Source organism: Ascidia mentula, chromosome 6, assembly GCF_947561715.1.
Source record: "Ascidia mentula chromosome 6, kaAscMent1.1, whole genome shotgun sequence".
Taxonomy (NCBI): Eukaryota; Metazoa; Chordata; class Ascidiacea; order Phlebobranchia; family Ascidiidae; genus Ascidia; species Ascidia mentula.
Genome location: NC_138571.1, coordinates 11280960 through 11300422, shown reverse-complemented (window position 1 = coordinate 11300422; position 19463 = coordinate 11280960). Strand labels below are relative to the sequence as shown.

The window sequence follows — 19463 nt, the reverse complement described above, 5'->3', positions numbered from 1 at the left end:
CTTGTATTTGTTCTGCCATAGAGCTATTGAAAGTTTTGTCACTTCTTTGAGCAACCAACTTAGCTGTTTACGTCACGTAAATGTTCATACTGAAATTGTTATCACGACTAACTTATCGAAAGGCGAACATTCCAAAGATTGTTTAATTAGACGACTATGCCTAAAAGAAACGCAATTACGTTACTTCAACGCATTGTAAACGTTGCGATTGTCTCAAAAAAGTACTAATGCCGACATAGCATCGTACCGATCCGATACTACCTCAAGGTATTGGATATCGGTTTCCATCCGATATAATCCCTCGCATTTTTATTGCATCTTAACACACATAACAAACACATATAACAGCTACATTTTATTTTCATGTTGTTAGGGTCATAGGCCTGCATCCATACAGTTTAACAATGCACAATGGTGAAAAGTAGGGATGGGCAAGCAAATAAATTTACATTAATCACGTCGAAGTCACAAGTTAAATGTAGGATACTTGGCCTAACACTTATTTTCTGATTCCATGACGGTTTCGCCGCAACATGGCGACATTTCACGCGAATACGTCTTCAGTGTACGGGCACCTTTGTGCTTTCTCTGAGTCGTGTTTTCTTCCTTACAAAAGCCTGCTTTTGTTTTGGCTGCCAGTCTGTGTCCAAGCTCTGCTGCAGCATATGTCCCCTCGTACTTTTTTTGGGTTTTTAACTGGATACCGGCATGTGTTTAGCTGAAATTTGGCCATTATGCATTGAATTAGTAGGTCGCTTTAATTATACGAGATACATCTTTAGTCCTGGGTCCTAGTTTTTTTTATTAGTCCCTTGTCACTAAAATTAAATTTACACACACTTTATTTCAAAATTGATATGGACGTCACCAGAAAATGCGCGTTTTGAGACTGTTTTAAAAATTCGTACGACGCAGTGTTTTCATTTTCAGTAAAAACAATGGTTCTTCACCCTGTAGATTCGCTGAAGCTCTTGGATCCTCCGCAAGCATTCGTTGAACCCTGACAATATAAAGAATAAGAAAAGCAAAAATAGCAATAACCTAATTAGAATAAACAAGCTTAAAACAAAGCGGAATAGAGATTAAAATCAATGCAACACAATTTTAATGAATTTGGGTTACTGTGTCCAAGCAAATAAGTCATTTTCCCATGAACGATGTTATGTTTTTTTTTGTTTTACTGCAACTAGAATGTTTTTTGATTGCACCACAGCACGAAAAATATGTTTTAAATGCCGTTTTCTCTTTTTCTGAAGCCTAATGATGTCATGTATATGCTGATTGTTTACGTCAGCCATGACTACGAACGATTTTCAAATTCACGCAATTACCCCAAAATTACTATCTAAACTCATGCGAGTACAAATAGTTGTCATGTTTACGGTTGCAATCCAACCTCCCCGTGCCTACGTAACTCTCTGCAATTAATTTTTTAAAAATGTCACTGAAACGTATAATGCTTTTTTTGTAAATCATTGGACCTTAGTCTAACCCCTGAAGCGTCCCCATCGAATCCAGGATATAGAATCAATCGAATAAGAACCACTGCTCTACAGCAACTTTTTTGTTCCATTACTAGTTTTAAAGCGGATACGTTTGCAATATGTTTAACTAAAACACAGACGGTAGCAAAGCCAACGCCTTATGAAAATAAACGTTGGTTTGAACAAGCGCGTATTTTCTGGGCGTCCTAAAAAAGACGTCACAAAAAGAAGTATTAGGAATAGCTTTTCCAAGGTTTTAAATCTACTTAAATCAGTTTTCCTTATTTGATATTTCTAATACATGACTGCATACCCCTGTTTTTTGGCTGTCTTTGCCAAGGTTTTTGTCGATACAGGGTTGTAAGTTATGTGTCATTTGCATTCTTTTTTTATTTATGCATTCTTTTTTGTCATAGTTTGAAGGTCGGTCCTTAAAAATAATGCCAAAGTGTAACTTGTATTGTAAAAAAAACGTCGGAGCTTGAATTTGCTGTATACTATATATTTCTACCCTCTCATAACTTTCATATTTATCATGGTTCTTGTCATATAATATTTGTCAATGAATCATTTTTGTTCCAAATAACTTTTGTGCGATGTTCAATGGCTTTAATCGTGTTGGTAGGCGTTGTTTAATGTGAACAAGAATGTAAAGATGTAGTTTGTTACGAAATTGCTGTTGCGGCCAGGCTGCAATTTAAAAATGTATTGCTCTTCTGTTTTAGTGTAGCTCACTTTGAAATTGCGTTATACCTGATGAAGTCTCGCCGCATGGCAGACGAAATGTCGAAGAAATACAGCACGTAGTTTGTTACATTCCACCAGTGTATTTTTGTATATATTTGTATCTGCTTTTTTGTGTACTTTGTGATCATGTTTACAGTTATCTTTGCATAATTTTGTTTTATACATACGCAATGTATTTGAAAGTGATTTAACCGGCATTGTGCTTGTTTGTGTAGCATCGCCTTTTGAACAGTTTAAATGTACATTGTTTTGTTTTCGCATTAGTTTTCGTGAGCAGCAATCATGTTTAACTTTCATCGACTAGTATTTGTTCTGCCATTGAGCTTTTGAAAATTTTGTTACTTCTACATAAGGTTTTTTTGAAACATTGGTACTTGATGATATATAGGACCAAGGCAAGGCTATTTCAACAAAAGGCAAGCTTTATTTGTTTTACACGTTGCGCAACATTTAAATTTCCGCAACCCAAATATGTTAATCAAACAAAATACTGTTTACAGTAAATCTCTCGGCAAACTTATCAAGTGTAAATCATAAGGTTTACAGGCATTGCAACCACAGCTAAATCAGCCACAAAATTAGTGGTAATTTTCTAGGTGCTGGAGCGGTACGGCATGAAAAACACAATTTGATTGTCTAAAGATTGCGTCTTGCTAATGACCGACCATTTACTTATAGATGTGGAGACCAGGCAGCAATACACCCCCCTGGTTGGATTCAGGTCCCACGAGAGGGGGTGCAGCCAGCATCAAGGCCCATACCAAGTAAAAAGGCCCGCGAAGGGCATGGTTTTCTGTAAAGTTAGCATTTCTATCGTAAAGGCTGGTTTCTATTAATTAATGTAATGGTTGGAAAACACCAAGTCACTGGATATGCTTGACAAGACTGAGATGAAATAACATGGACAAACCAACAATACAAAAAACGCTGCCCAGGTACATGTCCGAATTATGGTTGACATGAAAGGGGAAGCCGCCGGTGTGGCTCACTAGGGCCCACTAGCATATCCAGGTGAGGACCATATGGACCTTCCCAAAAAGCTTTTAGGATGGGATTGTGTTGTTTTGTTATGACGTTGAGTCTCACCATATAAGAGATACCAACACACATGGCATTGGTGTCCGGTTGGCCCACGATATTACAATAACTATTACTCCATTATTAGCATTGTTGTAAAGGATTGGCAAACGACGACTGGAGATGCCCTTAATTTTCACTGACTTGCCAGTTAAGAGTTATTTACGTGGATAATTTTATCGATAATCAACAGAATGAAACCAAAAGTAAAGCCATGCTGATCTGTGATGTGAGATCACATTGTGATCTGTTAGACCATAAAATACTAAACCATGGAATGGAAACTCTTTTGGTCACGCATGAGTAACACTTTACGCAAAATGAAAAATGCATTGGGTTAAATGCGATTTTGGCGTTTTTCGGCGGCGAAAAACTCCAAGTTAATGTAACCATAAGAATTTATTTAAATGTAATTCAAGTAGTTTCATCCTTAATCTTTTAAAATATGTGGATGATTTTAATTATGACGCGCTCTAATACACTTTTTAACCGTGTGTTACAAGTCACCTTACTGACTAAAAATATGTTAATACGTCATCGCGTCAACCTCAAAGATGACGTAAGACATGTAATTACGTCATTCAAGTGATGACGTAATGTTTTAGATTTGCATATCTGCCTAAAAAGCAATCATGGGATTCAGAAACCTAATATTTGAACAAAACAGTCTGACCCAGAGGTCACATTTTTGCAGTCATTATTGTATTGGGTATGTATCAAAATGTTTCATAGCTCCACTTTTTGTAAAGACATATGTTGGACAGATAGTGCAGTACTACATGAAGTAGTTTTTGGCCCAAAATGTCAGATTGTAGCCTTTGTAAACCAGATAAGATAGGGCCAAATTTAGCTGCTTAATTTTAAAGATTGTATTTACTTGGTTAACCATACTTAAATCTGGCCGTTTTTCATCTTTTATGCAAATAATATTAAATAATAAATAAATAGTGGTAACTATCTAAAACATATTGACATAATCAAATAAATTCTTGTGTCGTTTTTTATATTCCATTGGTTTTGAGCAATTCATGCCACATATGAGCCGATGCTCTGTGAATATTAATGAACTTTTTTTGTACTAGTAATCTACCTTATACATTTTTCCCACACATCACTGAGTTTTCTATTTGATTTCATTGTAAATATTTGGTTGCATATTGGCATTTTTGTCCGAAAGTTTGCCTTTTAAGTGTTGATTAGTCCGATATCCCTGAGAAGAAAACAAATTTGATGGAAATTATTTTTGTCAAACTATTGCACACATAACAGAAGTATTTTTTTTACTCTTATCATAACACTTGGTTGAATGCTCCTGACACAGTTGAAAATATGTAATGTTTTGTTGAACTAAACATAATTGCCTTTTGTTTCAGCAAAATTGGACCTTAATATATTAACAACCTTTTTCACTAGTCATTTTTTTTCTTCTCAGATTATTTTTAAGTAAAACACAACAGAATTTGATTTAGATATGTATTAAAATGCTTCTGAGGAGACATGTCATGTTGAAGAAAAAGATGAAAGTTTTCAGAATTTGCTCGTATGCAAAAACTTAAAAACAAATTATAGTTGGTTTATATTGGAAGTATTCCCACTGCCCTTGAGTATTTGCAAGCAATCAACATATATTTTGTCAGGGCTTAGCTTTTTCAAACCCATATTATGCACTAAAATGTTGTTTTGTGTTGGACTTTACTGACAACATTTGCACTCAGCAGTATGAACATGGTGTTGGTGAGGTATTTCCTGATATCAACTGATTTTAATAATTTGGCTCATTATAATATCTTCATCTCCATCTTCATCAAGATACTGAAAAAAGCAGTCATACTATCGTTTGTCAACTGTTTGTCAAATGCCCTGTTTTTGCAAAATAAATATTCCCAAACAATCGCATTACTGTGTGCAGAGATACTGTCCTAGAAAAAAACATAATAAGCAAGTAGTTGATTTTACATAACAAGCATAGTAGTTGATAATATTACTCGATTTAGCCTCCCACTGCTTGCAAACAGCAAAAGCGCGCAATTATTTGTTTATAGTTTGACCCAAAAGGCAGTAGACAGCAAATCGCCTTAAAAGATGATGCGACACGATTTATTCAAAATCATCCACATATTTCAAAAGACGAGGGACCAAACTTCCTATCACTTTAAAAAAGTTTAAATTTTGTTCTATTTAATAGGTTTTTAAGCCCCTTAAAAAACACCAAAATCGCAGTTAACCCAATGCATTTTTCATTTCGCGTAAAGTGTTACTCATGCGTGACGGCGCACTTTCAGCGGAGTTTCCATTCCATGTTTTAGTATCTATGGTTAGACCGAGATCCATGACCTGTTTATTTGTGGAAAGAGTGGCAAATATGTAGGGAGATATCAAAGACGAGACAGAAACAAAGCTGCGATTAAGCGGCAAGGGAGATTGAGAAAAAGTAGCAAAAGTTGAAAGACATAACACAAAGAGATAACTAGCGATGTCGTCAGAAAGACAGAGTGCGAACGAAAAATAGTAGAAAGCGGTTTCAAAATACCAATTTTAAATAAAATAATAAAAGGGAATTCCCTACGGAATCCTGATTTTTGATGATTTTGACACGCGATATATTTTGCTTCCTGGATGCTCGTAAGTTTAATGAATTGATAACGCTTGGCACAAATGGCAAGGGATTTTTTATACAACAGTCAGTATCAAAATGTTTTTTTTTTAACTTTCTTGACACAAATGACGCATTGGGAGTCATCGAAGCCATTCTTTCATCCGTTACGCTTCAACAATATTTGCCATGGAAACGCAAACTAACTTTGACCATTTTAATTTGGTCGACTTTGGGGGTGCATTGTTCGAGTTAAAAGCGGCAGCGGAAACAAAGTAATTGGTGTGCTTCCATATGTAAGTGTTATGTTTGGTCTTCGACTCGAGCCAACAAATTTTACGTGACAGTAATATCTACTTTGGGCGAGCAAACAAAGGCCATGTAAAGTTTTCCAAGCGAATGTAAGCTCGAGGCACTAGTGTATTTTATTTCGTTGTAGTTCGATTACTAGACCTATATTTGTGTGTGGTGTGCAATAATGTTTCAACATTACTTACAAGGAAATAGGTATCAACTATCAAGTGGGTTCTAATGGTAAAACAGATTTTGTTAAAGTATCTCTGATTAACTGCCCAGACTGTGTTTTAAAGTAGGCTATAAGCATGTCCATTCAAACTTGGTAATCACACAATGGAGGAGACTAAACCAAATTCTCCAGAGCAAAATATTAACTGTGAGGTAAGCAGTATAAATTCATTTTTTTGTGAAAAAAGTTCAAAGAAATGCCTCATTTGTGACTTTAAAAAACACATGTTTAGAATCTTCATATTGGAACTAAGGAGCACCACCATCAAAATAAATTTCATTTGACCAAAACTTTAAATTATGAAAATCTACAAATTGTCCAGAATTTTCAACAAAATGTTCAACAAATTGCTGGACCAAGTGCACAACCAGCTTTGGAAGCAGTTCCGGAACAAAGTTGGTACCGGTTATAAAATCACATGCCGAAAATGTACTTATTTACTAGAGCTATGTGGGTAATTATCACAAAACACAAAAATTAGCATGCTAAAATGCAAAGTAGTTTCAGAAGTTAAACAGTCAACATAAGATAATGTTTTTGTTCAAAGGTGTGCATCCATTCATCAAAATTGTTTGCTTTTCAGACAGGATAAACAAAGAAGCAATCCACAAAGTGGTTCAATACCAAGAGAAACATCTAGAGGCAAATGTTTTGTTACCTGTTCAGTTAAAATCTGCAGTTGACCTTCCTGTTGTGCATCCTACCTTCATAGAAACCCAGTTTTATGATGGGGTAAAAGATGCAAGTAAAGTGTTTAAATCCTCCACTGTAAAATCCTCTAGTAGAAACTTGCAAGTAGGCTATAATGTGCCTTTCAATGACTTAGTTAAGTTGGTGAGCGAAAAAAAATTTACTGCACTAATTGGGCAACCTGGGTCTGGCAAAACCACTACATCCAAAAGGTTAATAAGGGCTGTTAGTGATCTGGTGCCAATCCATTTGCGATTCATGGACATGGAATACAGTGACAAGCTAACTGCACGGCAGCTTTTTATGGATTACCTTTTTCCTTGTCTAGATAACAGCACTAGAGAAAATGCTTTTGCATGGATGGTCAACAATCCAGATAAGTGTGTATTTATTATGGATGGTTACGATCAGGCTGTTTGGAGTCTTGTAAATGTAAAACCAATAAATGCTTCTTATGACACACCACTGTCTATTCAACAGCTAGTAGCTAATCTTTGCAGCAAAAAGTTTTTCAAGGACTCCAGGCTCATCTTCACTTCAAGACCCCATGCAATTATCACCATTCCGTCTGAATTGCGTCCAGATTTGACCATTTATATTCAAGATCTTTCAACTGAGAGCATGAAACAGTTGTTCGATGCTTATGCTGGAGAAAAGAGTGTACAACTCTGGCATATATTAAACACAAAAGCCCCCCAGTTATTTGATTTATGTCATAATCCCATTCTATTACAGTTTATAGTAATTGTGGGTCTGTACAGCAGTGCTGATGACCTCTATTCTGTGACTACTGTTACTGGAGTTTTTACAGCAATCCTTGAGCATTTAAGGCATTCAAATCATGCCAGAGGCTTGGATATCAACAATCTATGGGAACCGCTTGGCAGAATGGCCTACAAGGGTATGCTACGAAGGAGTGTGATCTTTACTATGGAAAACCTCAAAGAAGAAGGCCTTGATGACATGAATGCTCAAGATTTTGTGATAGTCGTGGCTCGTCAACTTGCATTTAATCAATGCCTGTTTGATGGTGACAAAATTCTATATTTTTGCCACCAGTTGTTCCAGGAGATTTTCTCAGCCAAGTATATCAGCACCTACATGCCAGAGGAAGAGTTTGAGAAAATGATCGATGATGTGGTAGCTGGAGGTCAATGGAGTATGGTTAGGAGGTTTTTATGTGGTCTCATGCTAGGAAAAAGTACCAACCAAAGTATGAGCTTTGCTTTTGAGTTGATGTATACAGTAAAGGAAATTTTTCAAAATAATTGATGGCCATTTTTATGTTGATAAAAAAGGCTTGAACTTTATGTCCACCACTATCATATTTTTAAGTTTTACCTGTTTTTGTTTAGAAAAATCATCCATATTTCTGAACAAAATGATGGAACATGTCAAAGGATCTCGTACAGTACTGTCAGGTACTATTTTTGGTAAAATAGAAGAATTCTTGTTTTTTTTCAGAAAAATTAATTCATCTTGCACATGAACCAATAGCAATCCTGCAAATGAAACACCAACAAACTACCTTAATCACAGAAAATTTTGTGTTTGCATCTTTCAGCCTACCCTTCCTTCTGATTCCGCACTTTCCCAAAACACACTTAACAATCACATTCACTTTGAAATGTTTGTTGTGGATGTTTTTTTATAGGAATTTAGAACAGTCTGTTAGTAACACAAGGTATTATTTACTCTCTTTGAATGTAAAAATTTTTTTTTCAGAATGGAAAGAGTGGTTTGTTGATTTATTGGAAGTTCCTGATGAGTTGGTCAATAAGTTTGTCAGCAGTATTCCTGCTTGCTTTACATTTGATGTGAATGGTGATGACACAAACATCACAATTCATGCTATTACGCGGATTTTATCTAAGTTTCAGGAGCCTGTGTTTCGTGTTAGGATTGTCAATAATAAAAACAAGCATTTATGGCCAGCATTACAAGTATTGCAGTGCAAGGTAATTATAATCACACATTTTTTTGTGGTAAATTTAAAAATATGTTGTATTTTTCCTTTATTAAAATTTGGTATCACTATTATTCACCAGTTCAGCTACCAACTGATGCCGACTGTAGTTGTCCATAAAAATTATTGTAACTGTTGTTTGTTGTGTTTGACAGATTAATACACTCGACATATTGTGCTGCCCAATACTAGGGGAACAGATTGAGTATATTTTACCACATGTTCCAAGAAGTGATGAATTAATCCTTGAATCGTGTAAGATAAAAGATGTGAGCAAAGTTTCAGAACAAATGAAGAAAAGAGATTCCAAGGTTTGTATATTTGTACACAAGTAAACGAGAGTCAGTGAAGACTTGGCAAAAGTTTAAAGTTTACCACAAATCAATGTTGTTGTGTTATTTTAAGACCAAAAATGTTTCATAAATTAAATTTTTTAAAAAATTAATTGCTTGACTACTATAAAAAGTAGTGATGCACCGAAACAGCAATTTTCTAATTCAGCCGAAGCCCAATACCCATCTCCTAAAACGAAATAAATGATGGGATCGAATCTCATCATACAGCTTTTTGGGGCACTTAAAGAATAACCTCGACTGCTGTACCAAATACTTAAAGTTGATTTTCATCATTTCAGTGACAGCAAACAAAAAAAACATTGATTTTAATCTACACTAAACTTTGCGTATCAGCGTTGCATGCAGTATAAAAGTTTCGGTTTCCTAAACTGAACTTTCGGTGCATCACTGATAATAAAGAGTTATACAATTACAGATGCATTGTCTATTACTGGACAACAATCCAATTTGTGATGATGGTTTACAAGAACTTGCAGCTTGTGTAGATAAAACTGATGCCTTGGTGTTAGATAGGTGCCAGGTGTTCAACGTGGGGCCACTAACTGACTCTATTGTGGCAAAGAAATGCATGGTAATCCCAAAAATTTATGTTTGATGTTAACTCAGTAACTCATGGATTATAATTTGCAATCATTAAAATGATTTGATTTGTTTTTTACCAACATTTATTTATCTAAAACCTAATGTATGTATGAAACAAACTGTTTACTTTATTTTTTAGCTTACCCGACTTGAGCTTTCAAATAACCCAATTGGAAATGATGGAATAAAACTTCTTGCACAATGTGTTTTTTACATACAGGAGTTGTTTCTTGATGATTGTGGAATAACCGATTTAAAACCTCTGACTGTAACTATGTTACAACAACAGACCAAGGTGCGATTTACTTGTACATTGTTGTATTAATGGCTTCAGGATAGTTTTTATTGTTTTGTGTACATCAAGTTATATACCCCCTTTTGCAATTGAATAGAATGCTCTGTTTTAGATAAAGAAACTTCTTCTTCCCAGCAACAATATTGGTAATGAAGGAATCAACCAGTTATCTTTATTTATTCATAAACTTATGTTTTTGGATGTACAAGATTGTGGTATAACTGATGTATCTACATTCTGCAACGCCATTAAATGTCGCAAGTCAAAGGTAAACAATTCGAAAAACCATGATTCAGATTATTTTAAAAACCTTTAAATTAATGTTTGCTGCTTTTTTGGGGGTGATGGATTTTTCACACTAGGCTGTGGTTTTCAACCTGTGGGTCATGACTATCATGGGGTTGCTAAGCAAAGTTTTGAGAGTTTTGTTATACAACAATGTTTCACAGATTTGTCTGCATGATATTTATCAAATTACCTTTGTCAGCAATTGCTTGAATCTAAGGTGAAGTAAGTTACTGGGATTATTTGATTGACCAGATCTTTGAGAATTATTTTTGTTCAGAAAACACTGTGACATGTTTTGCTGCAATTTTATAATTGGGTCACAGATTAGATCAATTTGCTTTTTGGGGTAATATGAAAAAGTTAAAAAGCTCAGATCTAAAGTTATCGATGGATTTATATTTTTTTAATGCTTACTTTTGTTAAGATGGAGTTTGTTGGCTTGGAACAAAATGCCATTGGTATTGATGGGGCTGTCCATCTTTCCACCTGCTTGAGTAAGATTGAAAAATTATTTGTCTCTGAAATGGATCTGACTAAAGAAGGCATTGATATACTGGTAATATTTCATTCTTAAAATAGTGAATTGATGATATAGTGAACTCTGGATAGGGATATTTTATTGAATTATATTGAATTCGGTCAACCCATAAACTGACTGACTGCGAACGATATTGGGAGGTCATGATTTGTAGGGCAGGTCACCAATGCAAAATAGGAATAATATTATAAAAAACTTTGCACCTGCAATTTGTAAATAATAACAATTAGGATTATGTGCAAAAGAGCCATAAAGGTCAATGTGACGTATAAGGTTTCTGCGCTGGCTTTTAGATTCAGGCACACAGGTTTACACTTTGTGGCACCTTACAATCATTCGTCGATCTGTTGGGTTCTCAAATGGTTGCCAAAATAGATTTCTGTTGGGTTTCCCATTTGGTTCCTGGTGAAACACTAAATATCTTCTGTGTTTCTTTTGAATTTTGATTCTTGACTTGGGAATTGCTTGTCTTGTCCTTAACAAATTTTGCATTTAAAACCCATTTTGAAAAGTTTGTGCTAAAACTGTATGTTCTTGTTTTGTAGAAATCAGTCATTGATAAACAACCTAGAGATGAACGTGAGTTGCTTGGTTTATTTTCTTTGTGAGTTACATGCAACTATGTTATTTTACCCTTTTCAGAATCCTTGATCAGTTTCATCGATATTTCTTTACATCAATATCACTACAGGAATTGACATTATAAATTCGCTGAAACCTTTGGATCCTCCGCAAGCATTCGTTGAACCCTGAGAGTATAAAGAAAAAGAAAAGCAAAAATAGCAATAACCTAATTAGAATAAACAAGCTTAAAACAAAACGGAATATAAATTAAAATCAATGTAACACAATTTTAATGAATTTGGGTTACTGTGTCCAAGCAAAGTCATTTTCCCATGCACGATGTTATGTTTTTTTGTTTTTCTGCAACTAGAATGCAATGGTGTTCAAAGATTGTTCGGGGAAAAAAGTCCGGGATTTTGAACTCGCATAATATTTCAGTTGGACGCCCGAGGTTGCTCTGTAAAGCATATTTAGCTCGTGGGAATGTTTTTTGATTGCATAACAGCACGAAACATATGTTTTTAAATGCCCTTTTCTGAAGCATAATGATGTCATGTATATGCTGATTGTTCATGTCAACCGAGACTACGAACGATTTTCAAATTCACGCAATTGCCCAGAAATTACTATCTAAACTCATGCGAGTACAAATAGTTGTCATGTTTACGGTTGCAATTCAACCTCCCCGTGCCTACGTAACTCTCTGCAATTAATTTAAAAAAAAATGTGACTAAAAAAATGATGATTTTTTGTAAATCATTGGACCTTAGTCTAACCCCAGGTTAAAATCGAACCCAGGTTAAGAACCACTGTTCTACAGCACTTTGTTTGCTCCATTATTAGTTTTAAAGAAGGATAGGTATGCAACATGTTTAACTAAAACACAGACGATAGCAAAGCCAACGCCTCATGCAAATAAACGTTGGTTTGAACAAGCGCGTGTTTTCTGGGCATCCTAAAAAAGACGTCACAAAGTATTTAGGAATACCCTTTTCATGGTTTTAAATCTACTTCTATAAGGTTGGCCCTATTTGATATTTCTAATATATGACTGCATACACCTGGCTTTTGGCTGTCTTTGCCAAGGTTTTTCCCGATACATGGTTGTAAGTTCTGTGTCATTTGCGTTCGTCATTTATGTATATGTATGCTGTAATTTTTTGCCATATTTTGGAGGCCCGGTCTTGAAAATAATGCCAAAGTGTAACTTGTATTGTAAAAAAGGGTTGGAATTTGCTGTGTACCATATATTTCTTCCCTCTCATAACTTTCATATCTATCATGAATCTTGTCATATAATATTTGTCAATGAATCATTTTTGTTCCAAATAACTTTTGTTCTGAGTTCAATGATTATGAAATGGCTTTAATCATGTTGATAGGTGCAGTGTATTGAAAATAATTGTTTAATATAAACAAGAATGTAAAGATGTAGTTTGTTGCATTCCACTACAGTGTGTATTTTTGCTGTTTTTCACTGCACTATATTATAGATTGCAGCTTTCAAGCCAGTTGCGTTCATATTTGTATCTGTTATTTGTGTACTTTGTGATCACGTTTCCAGTTCTCTTTGTATGATTTTGTTTTATACGCATGCAATGTATGTAAAAGTGATTTAACTTAGATTGTGCTTGTTTGTGTAGCATCCCCATTTGAAAACTTTAAATGTACAATTTTTATGTTCGCATTAGTTTTCGTGAGCAGCAAATCATGTTCAACTTTAATCGACTTGTATTTGTTCCGTCATAAAGCTATTGAAAATTTTATGACTTCTGCATAAGGTTTTCCCCAAACAAGGGGTATTTGATGATATATAGGACCAAGGCAAGGCTATTTCAACACAAGGAAAGCTTTATTTGTTTTGCCCGTTGCGCAACATTTCATTATGTTGATTTCTGCAAGCCAAATATGTTAATCAAACAAAATACTGTTTACAGTAAATCTCTCGGCAAACTTATCAAGTGTAAATCATAAGGTTTACAGGCATTGCAACCACAGCTGAATCAGCCACAAAATTAGTGGCAATTTTCTAGGTGCAGGAGCGGTACGGCATGAAAAACACAAATTGATTGCATAAAGAATGCGTGTTGCTAATGACCGAACATTTACTTGTAGATGCGGAGACCAGGCAGCACCACACCCCCTTAGTTGGATTCAGGCCCCACGAGAGGGAGTGCAATCGGTGCGGCGCATCAAGGCCCGCGAACGGCATTGTTTTCTGTAAAGTTAGGATTTCCAGCGTAAAGGCTGGATTTCATCTATAATTTAATGTAATGGTTGGAATACGCCGAGTCACTGTGTATGTTGGACAAGGCTGAGATGGATTAACAGGGAAAAAACAACATTATACACGTTCGATGATGGTTAACAGGAAATGGGGTGCCGCTGATGTGACTCACTAGGGGCCATTGGCGTAACCACGTGGTGACCAAAAAGCCATGGACCTTCCCAAAATTTTTTTGTTATCACGTTGAGGTTGAGTCTCACTATGTAAGAGATACACACCTGGCATCGTCCGGTTGGCCCACGATATTACAATAACTATTACTCCATTCTAAATAAAAAAGCCAAAGCTAGAATGCTGTTCATCATAATGCTGGTAGACGTTTCGAACTCATACAGGGTTCATCATCAGTACTCAAATGAGCAGCTTACAAAAAGCGTCAAGGTAGAGAGGGGAAACAAAAGACAGAAGGGAAACAGCAATGACGTAAAACAACAAGCCGGGGGCGTTTCACGTGATAACAGCTCCATTATTAACATCGTTGTAAAGGATTTTGTCTAATTTTGTTTTTACTCTGCTGATTATCGATAAAATTATCCACATAAATAACTCCTAACTGACCACTGAGTAAAAATTCTCTCCAGTCGCTGTTTGTCGCCGCTGAAACGTAAACAATTTGTCCATACTTCCCACCGATAAATGTTGTATTCGACTACTATCTAGTTAAAAAATTAGTAGCATGGATAGAAACGGCTCTATTTACAATTTTGCAATAGACAGTCATGTTAATGTTTGTTTTTTTCTTGTTACTGTTTGAGGCCGCGTTTCAAATCTGTCGATAAGGCGTTGAAGTTTTTTGCTTTTCTCAAAAGATACTCCAGGGTCTGAAAATTTTGCAGCTTCGTTAGGGTCTTCTTTTAAATGAAAAGTCGTTGGTTTACTCTACAGTGGTGTGTAACTCCTATACAAACTTACTCTTTCTTTAAAATTGCAACGTTACTTTGAAAACTATGTACAAAGAGGCACCAACAGTTTAAAAACATTGTTTGTTTGCTTGGTAATAGCATGGTATTATTGCATATCAAGGTGTGGTGGCGTCGATTTAGGGGTGACATGTCACCCCTCACAAACAAACAGGGGTGACAACGTATGTATTGTCACCCCTGCATTTTGTTTAAGTTACTTGTCAGAAAAACCACATACATTATACTAAGCGATATAAGCTAGTTTCAATCGACCTGTATTATCACCGTCACAATCATGACAAAGCAGCAGTTGTTGTAGCATGATTTGTTTGTTACTTCATAATTACTAAATTTGCATTAGACCGAGTGAAACAAAAATGTGCCGCTTTCAGTATAGGGGTTCGTAATTAAAGTGTTTAAAATTTAGTGCTACGACAACATGATTCGGTGTAAAAAGAAACTGACACGAAACGGAATTTGCGTCGTTTCCTATGTTTAGGGTGATACGACTGACGGATTTTTTTTGCCGGTTTTTGAAACCTGGAAAAGTCACCCTTAGTATTTTGCAAAACGTTGAAAAATCGACGCCTATGGTGGCATCCAACACAGGGAAGATAGCTATATATTACCAGGCCTGCACAGTTAGAAAAGAAAATTAATTTAATATTGCAATGTGACGTTAAAAATAAAAGCAAGCCGCAGATTTTTAAGCACAACAAAATATTATTTGATACTATTTATTTATCACTGCACCATAAGTCTGTTTTCAAGACATTTACGCAATTTCTTTTATATCAGCAAGAGGTATCGCTTCATCGACAGACAAATGTTTACACTTGACGCTTCAATGGACACGCAACACGTGAGTACCACACTGATTTCTATGTTATTAATATTTATTTGCAAATATTTTATATGTGTGGTCCAACATAGAATATAATAATAATTAGTAGTCGTGCAACGAAGCATAATTTCACCATGTTTGACATACCAACTAAAATACTGGCTTTCTTATGGCAATTAAGTAAACGGTTATGATCATTTTTCGCCAAATGTTGTTGCTTTCACCATCACCATAGTTATCATAAGACTCTGAATGCTTTCTTGTGAATGTGTTTCAATTTTGCAAAGATCGGAAACCCTCACTCATCACACGAGTGTTTCAAAGTTAAGAACACAACATAAATAGACATGCGCGGAACTCTGTTTACGAATCCTCCTCAGTGTTCACCTTTTCTCCATTCTTTGCCGCCAAGTATCTGGTTTCAATAAAACGATTCTTCTGTTTGTTCAACACTTTTCGAGCATTAATGTGTTGTCCGATATCACCATCTACAGGAAAAAATGTTCAAAAACAAGGATTCGTTGAAAAAGTTTCCAACAATGTACATAATTAACCTGACAATTATAACTGGCACACACAAAAAAATCTGATTTTTTAATAACCTTACATGCAATGAAAAGACAGAAAATTTTAATGCTGTTTTGTATCTACACCAATGCACTGAGTAATGAAAATATAAACTGGTATCACAACTTACACTTGGTACGCCATGCATTTTCAGTCTGTCTTTCAAATTCCTGTATTTTACCACATGTATTTTAGCACATGTGGTTGGCTGTGTTCTTGGTTATGCATGCCTGAACTCGGTTGTGGAGAATATGCAGAATCTCCTGCTCATATTTTCTTGAAAGAAAATAACAACACTTTAGTTTGTGTTTTTTGTTTTAAAACATACAATCTCTTATCTGTCATGCAAATGGGATGGGCTTGTTAAATATGGATTGATTTTAAAACACATAAATTTTTTTCTATGCACCTGTCTCTGTCGAATTGTTTTTCAGCCTCATAAACACAAATCAAATCAAACAGGACACTCGCAAATTTCTGGCACCCTTCGAAGTTTTCGGTGATAAAAGCGGCGTAGCTGCTGAATGCTGATGGAGTCAAAAAATTCTGCATGTAACAATGACGAAACTGTTATTTTTGCAGGCTGTGAGATTTGTGTTGTACGAGTTACAGAACCCAAGCACATTGGTCCAAATTGGACCGTCCAATATATGAAAATACTGCTAAAAGAGTCCAAAAAACATATTTTTGTGAAAGACCAAATATGATTGCAAGATGCAGTTTTTAATAATAAATTTGCTTTGTACTATTTGGTTTGATAAGAAATCACTTAAGTTAGCTAATTAGCCAAGCATTCTTTAACACATGCAAAGTTAACATGCTTTGTAACCCTTTGCAAAATACCAATGTGATTGTGATATACATGGAAAGCAAAGCCATTTACACGTCAGAAAGGGTATATATACATATCTATATATTTATGGCAAGGATTGGGCAATACAAAGCACTCTGGTTTTATTTTAAAGCTGGATTAAGTTTGTCCTGAATATACACAAAGGGCATAGGTTACAAAGCCATTACTTACTGTGTGCTATATGTGCAGGTCCGGTAAAAGAGTAATAAACCCATGACCACATCAATGGCAAAGGATTTATTTTACTTTTCATCTCAAACTCCGGAACTTCAAGCTCAATATCATGGTAAGTTCTGTTCTTTTCCCTGTCGATGGGGTCTTCAATTGGACCACCATCTCCAGGGCTAAATTAATACAAAACATGTTATACAAATTCCGTAATAAACAACATCTCCATGATCTGACATGTTTCATATATTTACGCAATGCAAACCATTTTGACGTATTAGGTCTCATCAATGCTAGCTAGGCGGAATTTTAGGAGTAAGTTAAGTTCTCAACGAAGTGTCAGAGACTGTAAAGTCCACACAATGGCAACATCTGTACAATGCAAGCTGCACCAATGAGACCTAATAGGTCGAAACCGTGTGCACTATATGCAGCTCTTTTATAAGCTCTTGCTTGGTGAATTATATATTTGTTTAAAATGTTTTAGCACCAACTAATGTTTAACTAATTCTGATGGCATACTGTTTTCATCATCATGGGACGGCTATTTTTCTTACAATTATAAGATAATCTGTGCATATTGCCCCAATTTTTAAATACATAAATTAGATGCATTGTACTTAAACAAGTTTTAACATCACATTTAAAACTCACACATCCTTCAATGGCGCAGATGCTGAAGCAAGTTTATATCCCATTATTTTGTCATGTGGCTTGGGAACCGATTCACCACAGCCCAACACACACAAAAACAACTTTTACAAGTGAGGTGTGTCAAGGTAAATATCAAAGATCCTGTAAAATACAAACAACCACATAACACATAGCAAGCCCAAAAATTTAATAAAAATGTGATAACCGCTAAAATACTAATGATGAAAAAATGCCATAATTGCTAATAACCAAAACACTCCTGAAAAAGCCAATCAGGCAAAATTGATGATATAAAGCACATGTTTTAGTGGGCCCTGGTATTTTTTATTAGTCCCTTACCCCTAAAATTAAACGAGATATCTTTACTCCTGGGCCCTAGTATTTTTTATTAGTCCCTTATCCCTAAAATTTAATTTATGCACATGTTTTATTTTAAAATTGTTGTCGACAGTCACCAGAAAATGCGCGTTTACACTGTTTTGAATTTGAAAGTGCTTTTCTCTGAGTCGTGTTTTCTTCCTTACAAAAGCCTGCTTTTGTTTTGGCTGCCGGTCTGTGTCCAAGCTCTGCTGCAGCATATGTCCTCTCGTCCTTTTTTCTTGTTTTTTTAACTGGATTCCGGCATGTGTTTAGCTGAAATTTATTAACATAACTATGCAAACTTGACAACCGTACAATGGAGGAGACTAAACCAAATTCTCAAGAGCATAATATTAACTGTGAGGTAAGCAGTTGTTAGGGTTATAGGCTTACATCTGTAGAAATGTGTGTTGTTAGTGTAGTGTGTTTCGCCTGAATGATTGCACAACGTGGTGGTGTCACGTGACCACCTCATATATAAGTGTTCCTCTGTGCCGCCAAGGGCATTCTATTGCAACCTATGTTACTGCGCACTGCTGTTTCGTTCCGTTTATGTTGTGTAACAAACTACAACAATACATGGTGTCAGAAGCTGGACCTCAAGATATTTGCCTTGTCCACTACCTAAGTGATAGAAGAGTATGGCTTTCCAGATATCGCCGCCGGAATGCTTTGATTTCAACAAGCCGGAAAGCTGGAGGACATGGATTCGCAGGTTTGATCGCTACAGATCAGCGTCTAAATTGTCTGACGAATCAAAGAAAAAGCAAACTGATACACTAATATACCTTCTCGGCGATAAGGCCGATGATATTCTAAACTCTTTCGGTTTATCTGCTGACGAAGTTACAACGTACGACATTGTAAAATTAAAGTTTGATGAATACTTTGATGTTCGTAAGAATGTAATTTATGAACGATGCCAGTTTAATTCACGTGCGCAAAGACCTGGAGAAACTATTGATGAATTTATAACTTCACTATTTTCACTAGTCGAAAGCTGCAATTTTGGCGAACTAAAAGAAGAAATGATAAGAGATCGTATCGTGGTTGGGTTGCTTGATAAAAGTTTGTCTGAGCGATTGCTACTAGATCCTAATCTAACTTTGAATAAAGCAGTGA

At 35.6% G+C, this 19463-nt stretch overlaps 1 protein-coding gene and 1 pseudogene across 5 annotated transcripts; one reads left to right on the top strand and one right to left on the bottom strand.

The window, feature by feature from the left end:
- Window positions 1-6330: 6330 nt before the first annotated feature.
- On the top strand, window positions 6331-13438 carry LOC145905655 (NACHT, LRR and PYD domains-containing protein 3-like). 4 transcript variants are annotated; one of them, XM_082992909.1, is made up of 13 exons: window positions 6331-6435; window positions 6495-6579; window positions 6660-6822; window positions 7011-8330; window positions 8473-8538; window positions 8843-9075; window positions 9239-9394; window positions 9855-10010; window positions 10161-10316; window positions 10429-10584; window positions 11029-11160; window positions 11688-11721; window positions 11785-13438. In XM_082992909.1, the coding sequence occupies exons 2-13, from the start codon at window positions 6532-6534 to the stop codon at window positions 11838-11840; spliced, it is 2676 nt and encodes an 891-aa protein (XP_082849035.1). In that variant the 5' UTR covers window positions 6331-6435; window positions 6495-6531; the 3' UTR covers window positions 11841-13438. The 4 variants fall into 4 exon arrangements, with proteins under 4 accessions (XP_082849035.1, XP_082849037.1, XP_082849034.1 ...); XM_082992911.1 differs by having other exon boundaries at window positions 6397-6579; window positions 10429-10462; window positions 10526-10584; XM_082992910.1 differs by having other exon boundaries at window positions 6399-6435; window positions 6492-6579.
- A 2341-nt stretch (window positions 13439-15779) lies between these two features.
- LOC145906630 (NADH dehydrogenase [ubiquinone] 1 beta subcomplex subunit 10-like) lies at window positions 15780-18673 on the bottom strand (annotated as a pseudogene). Its single transcript, XR_014402842.1, has 6 exons — window positions 18506-18673; window positions 17982-18122; window positions 17331-17503; window positions 16716-16852; window positions 16437-16582; window positions 15780-16227 (listed from the first exon to the last, which is right to left on the bottom strand). The product of XR_014402842.1 is annotated as an NADH dehydrogenase [ubiquinone] 1 beta subcomplex subunit 10-like (transcript).
- Between the last annotated feature and the right edge of the window lie 790 nt (window positions 18674-19463).

What these genes read in the sequence shown, in the direction of transcription:
- LOC145905655 (XM_082992909.1), top strand. Translation starts at nt 6,532, where the DNA reads ATGGAGGAGACTAAACCAAATTCTCCAGAGCAAAATATTAACTGTGAG. An exon ending in ATCTCGTACAGTACTGTCAG is followed by an intron (nt 8,539 to 8,842) that starts GTACTATTTTTG and finishes TTTTTTTTTCAG; the next exon opens with AATGGAAAGAGTGGTTTGTT. An exon ending in TTGTGGCAAAGAAATGCATG is followed by an intron (nt 10,011 to 10,160) that starts GTAATCCCAAAA and finishes TTTATTTTTTAG; the next exon opens with CTTACCCGACTTGAGCTTTC.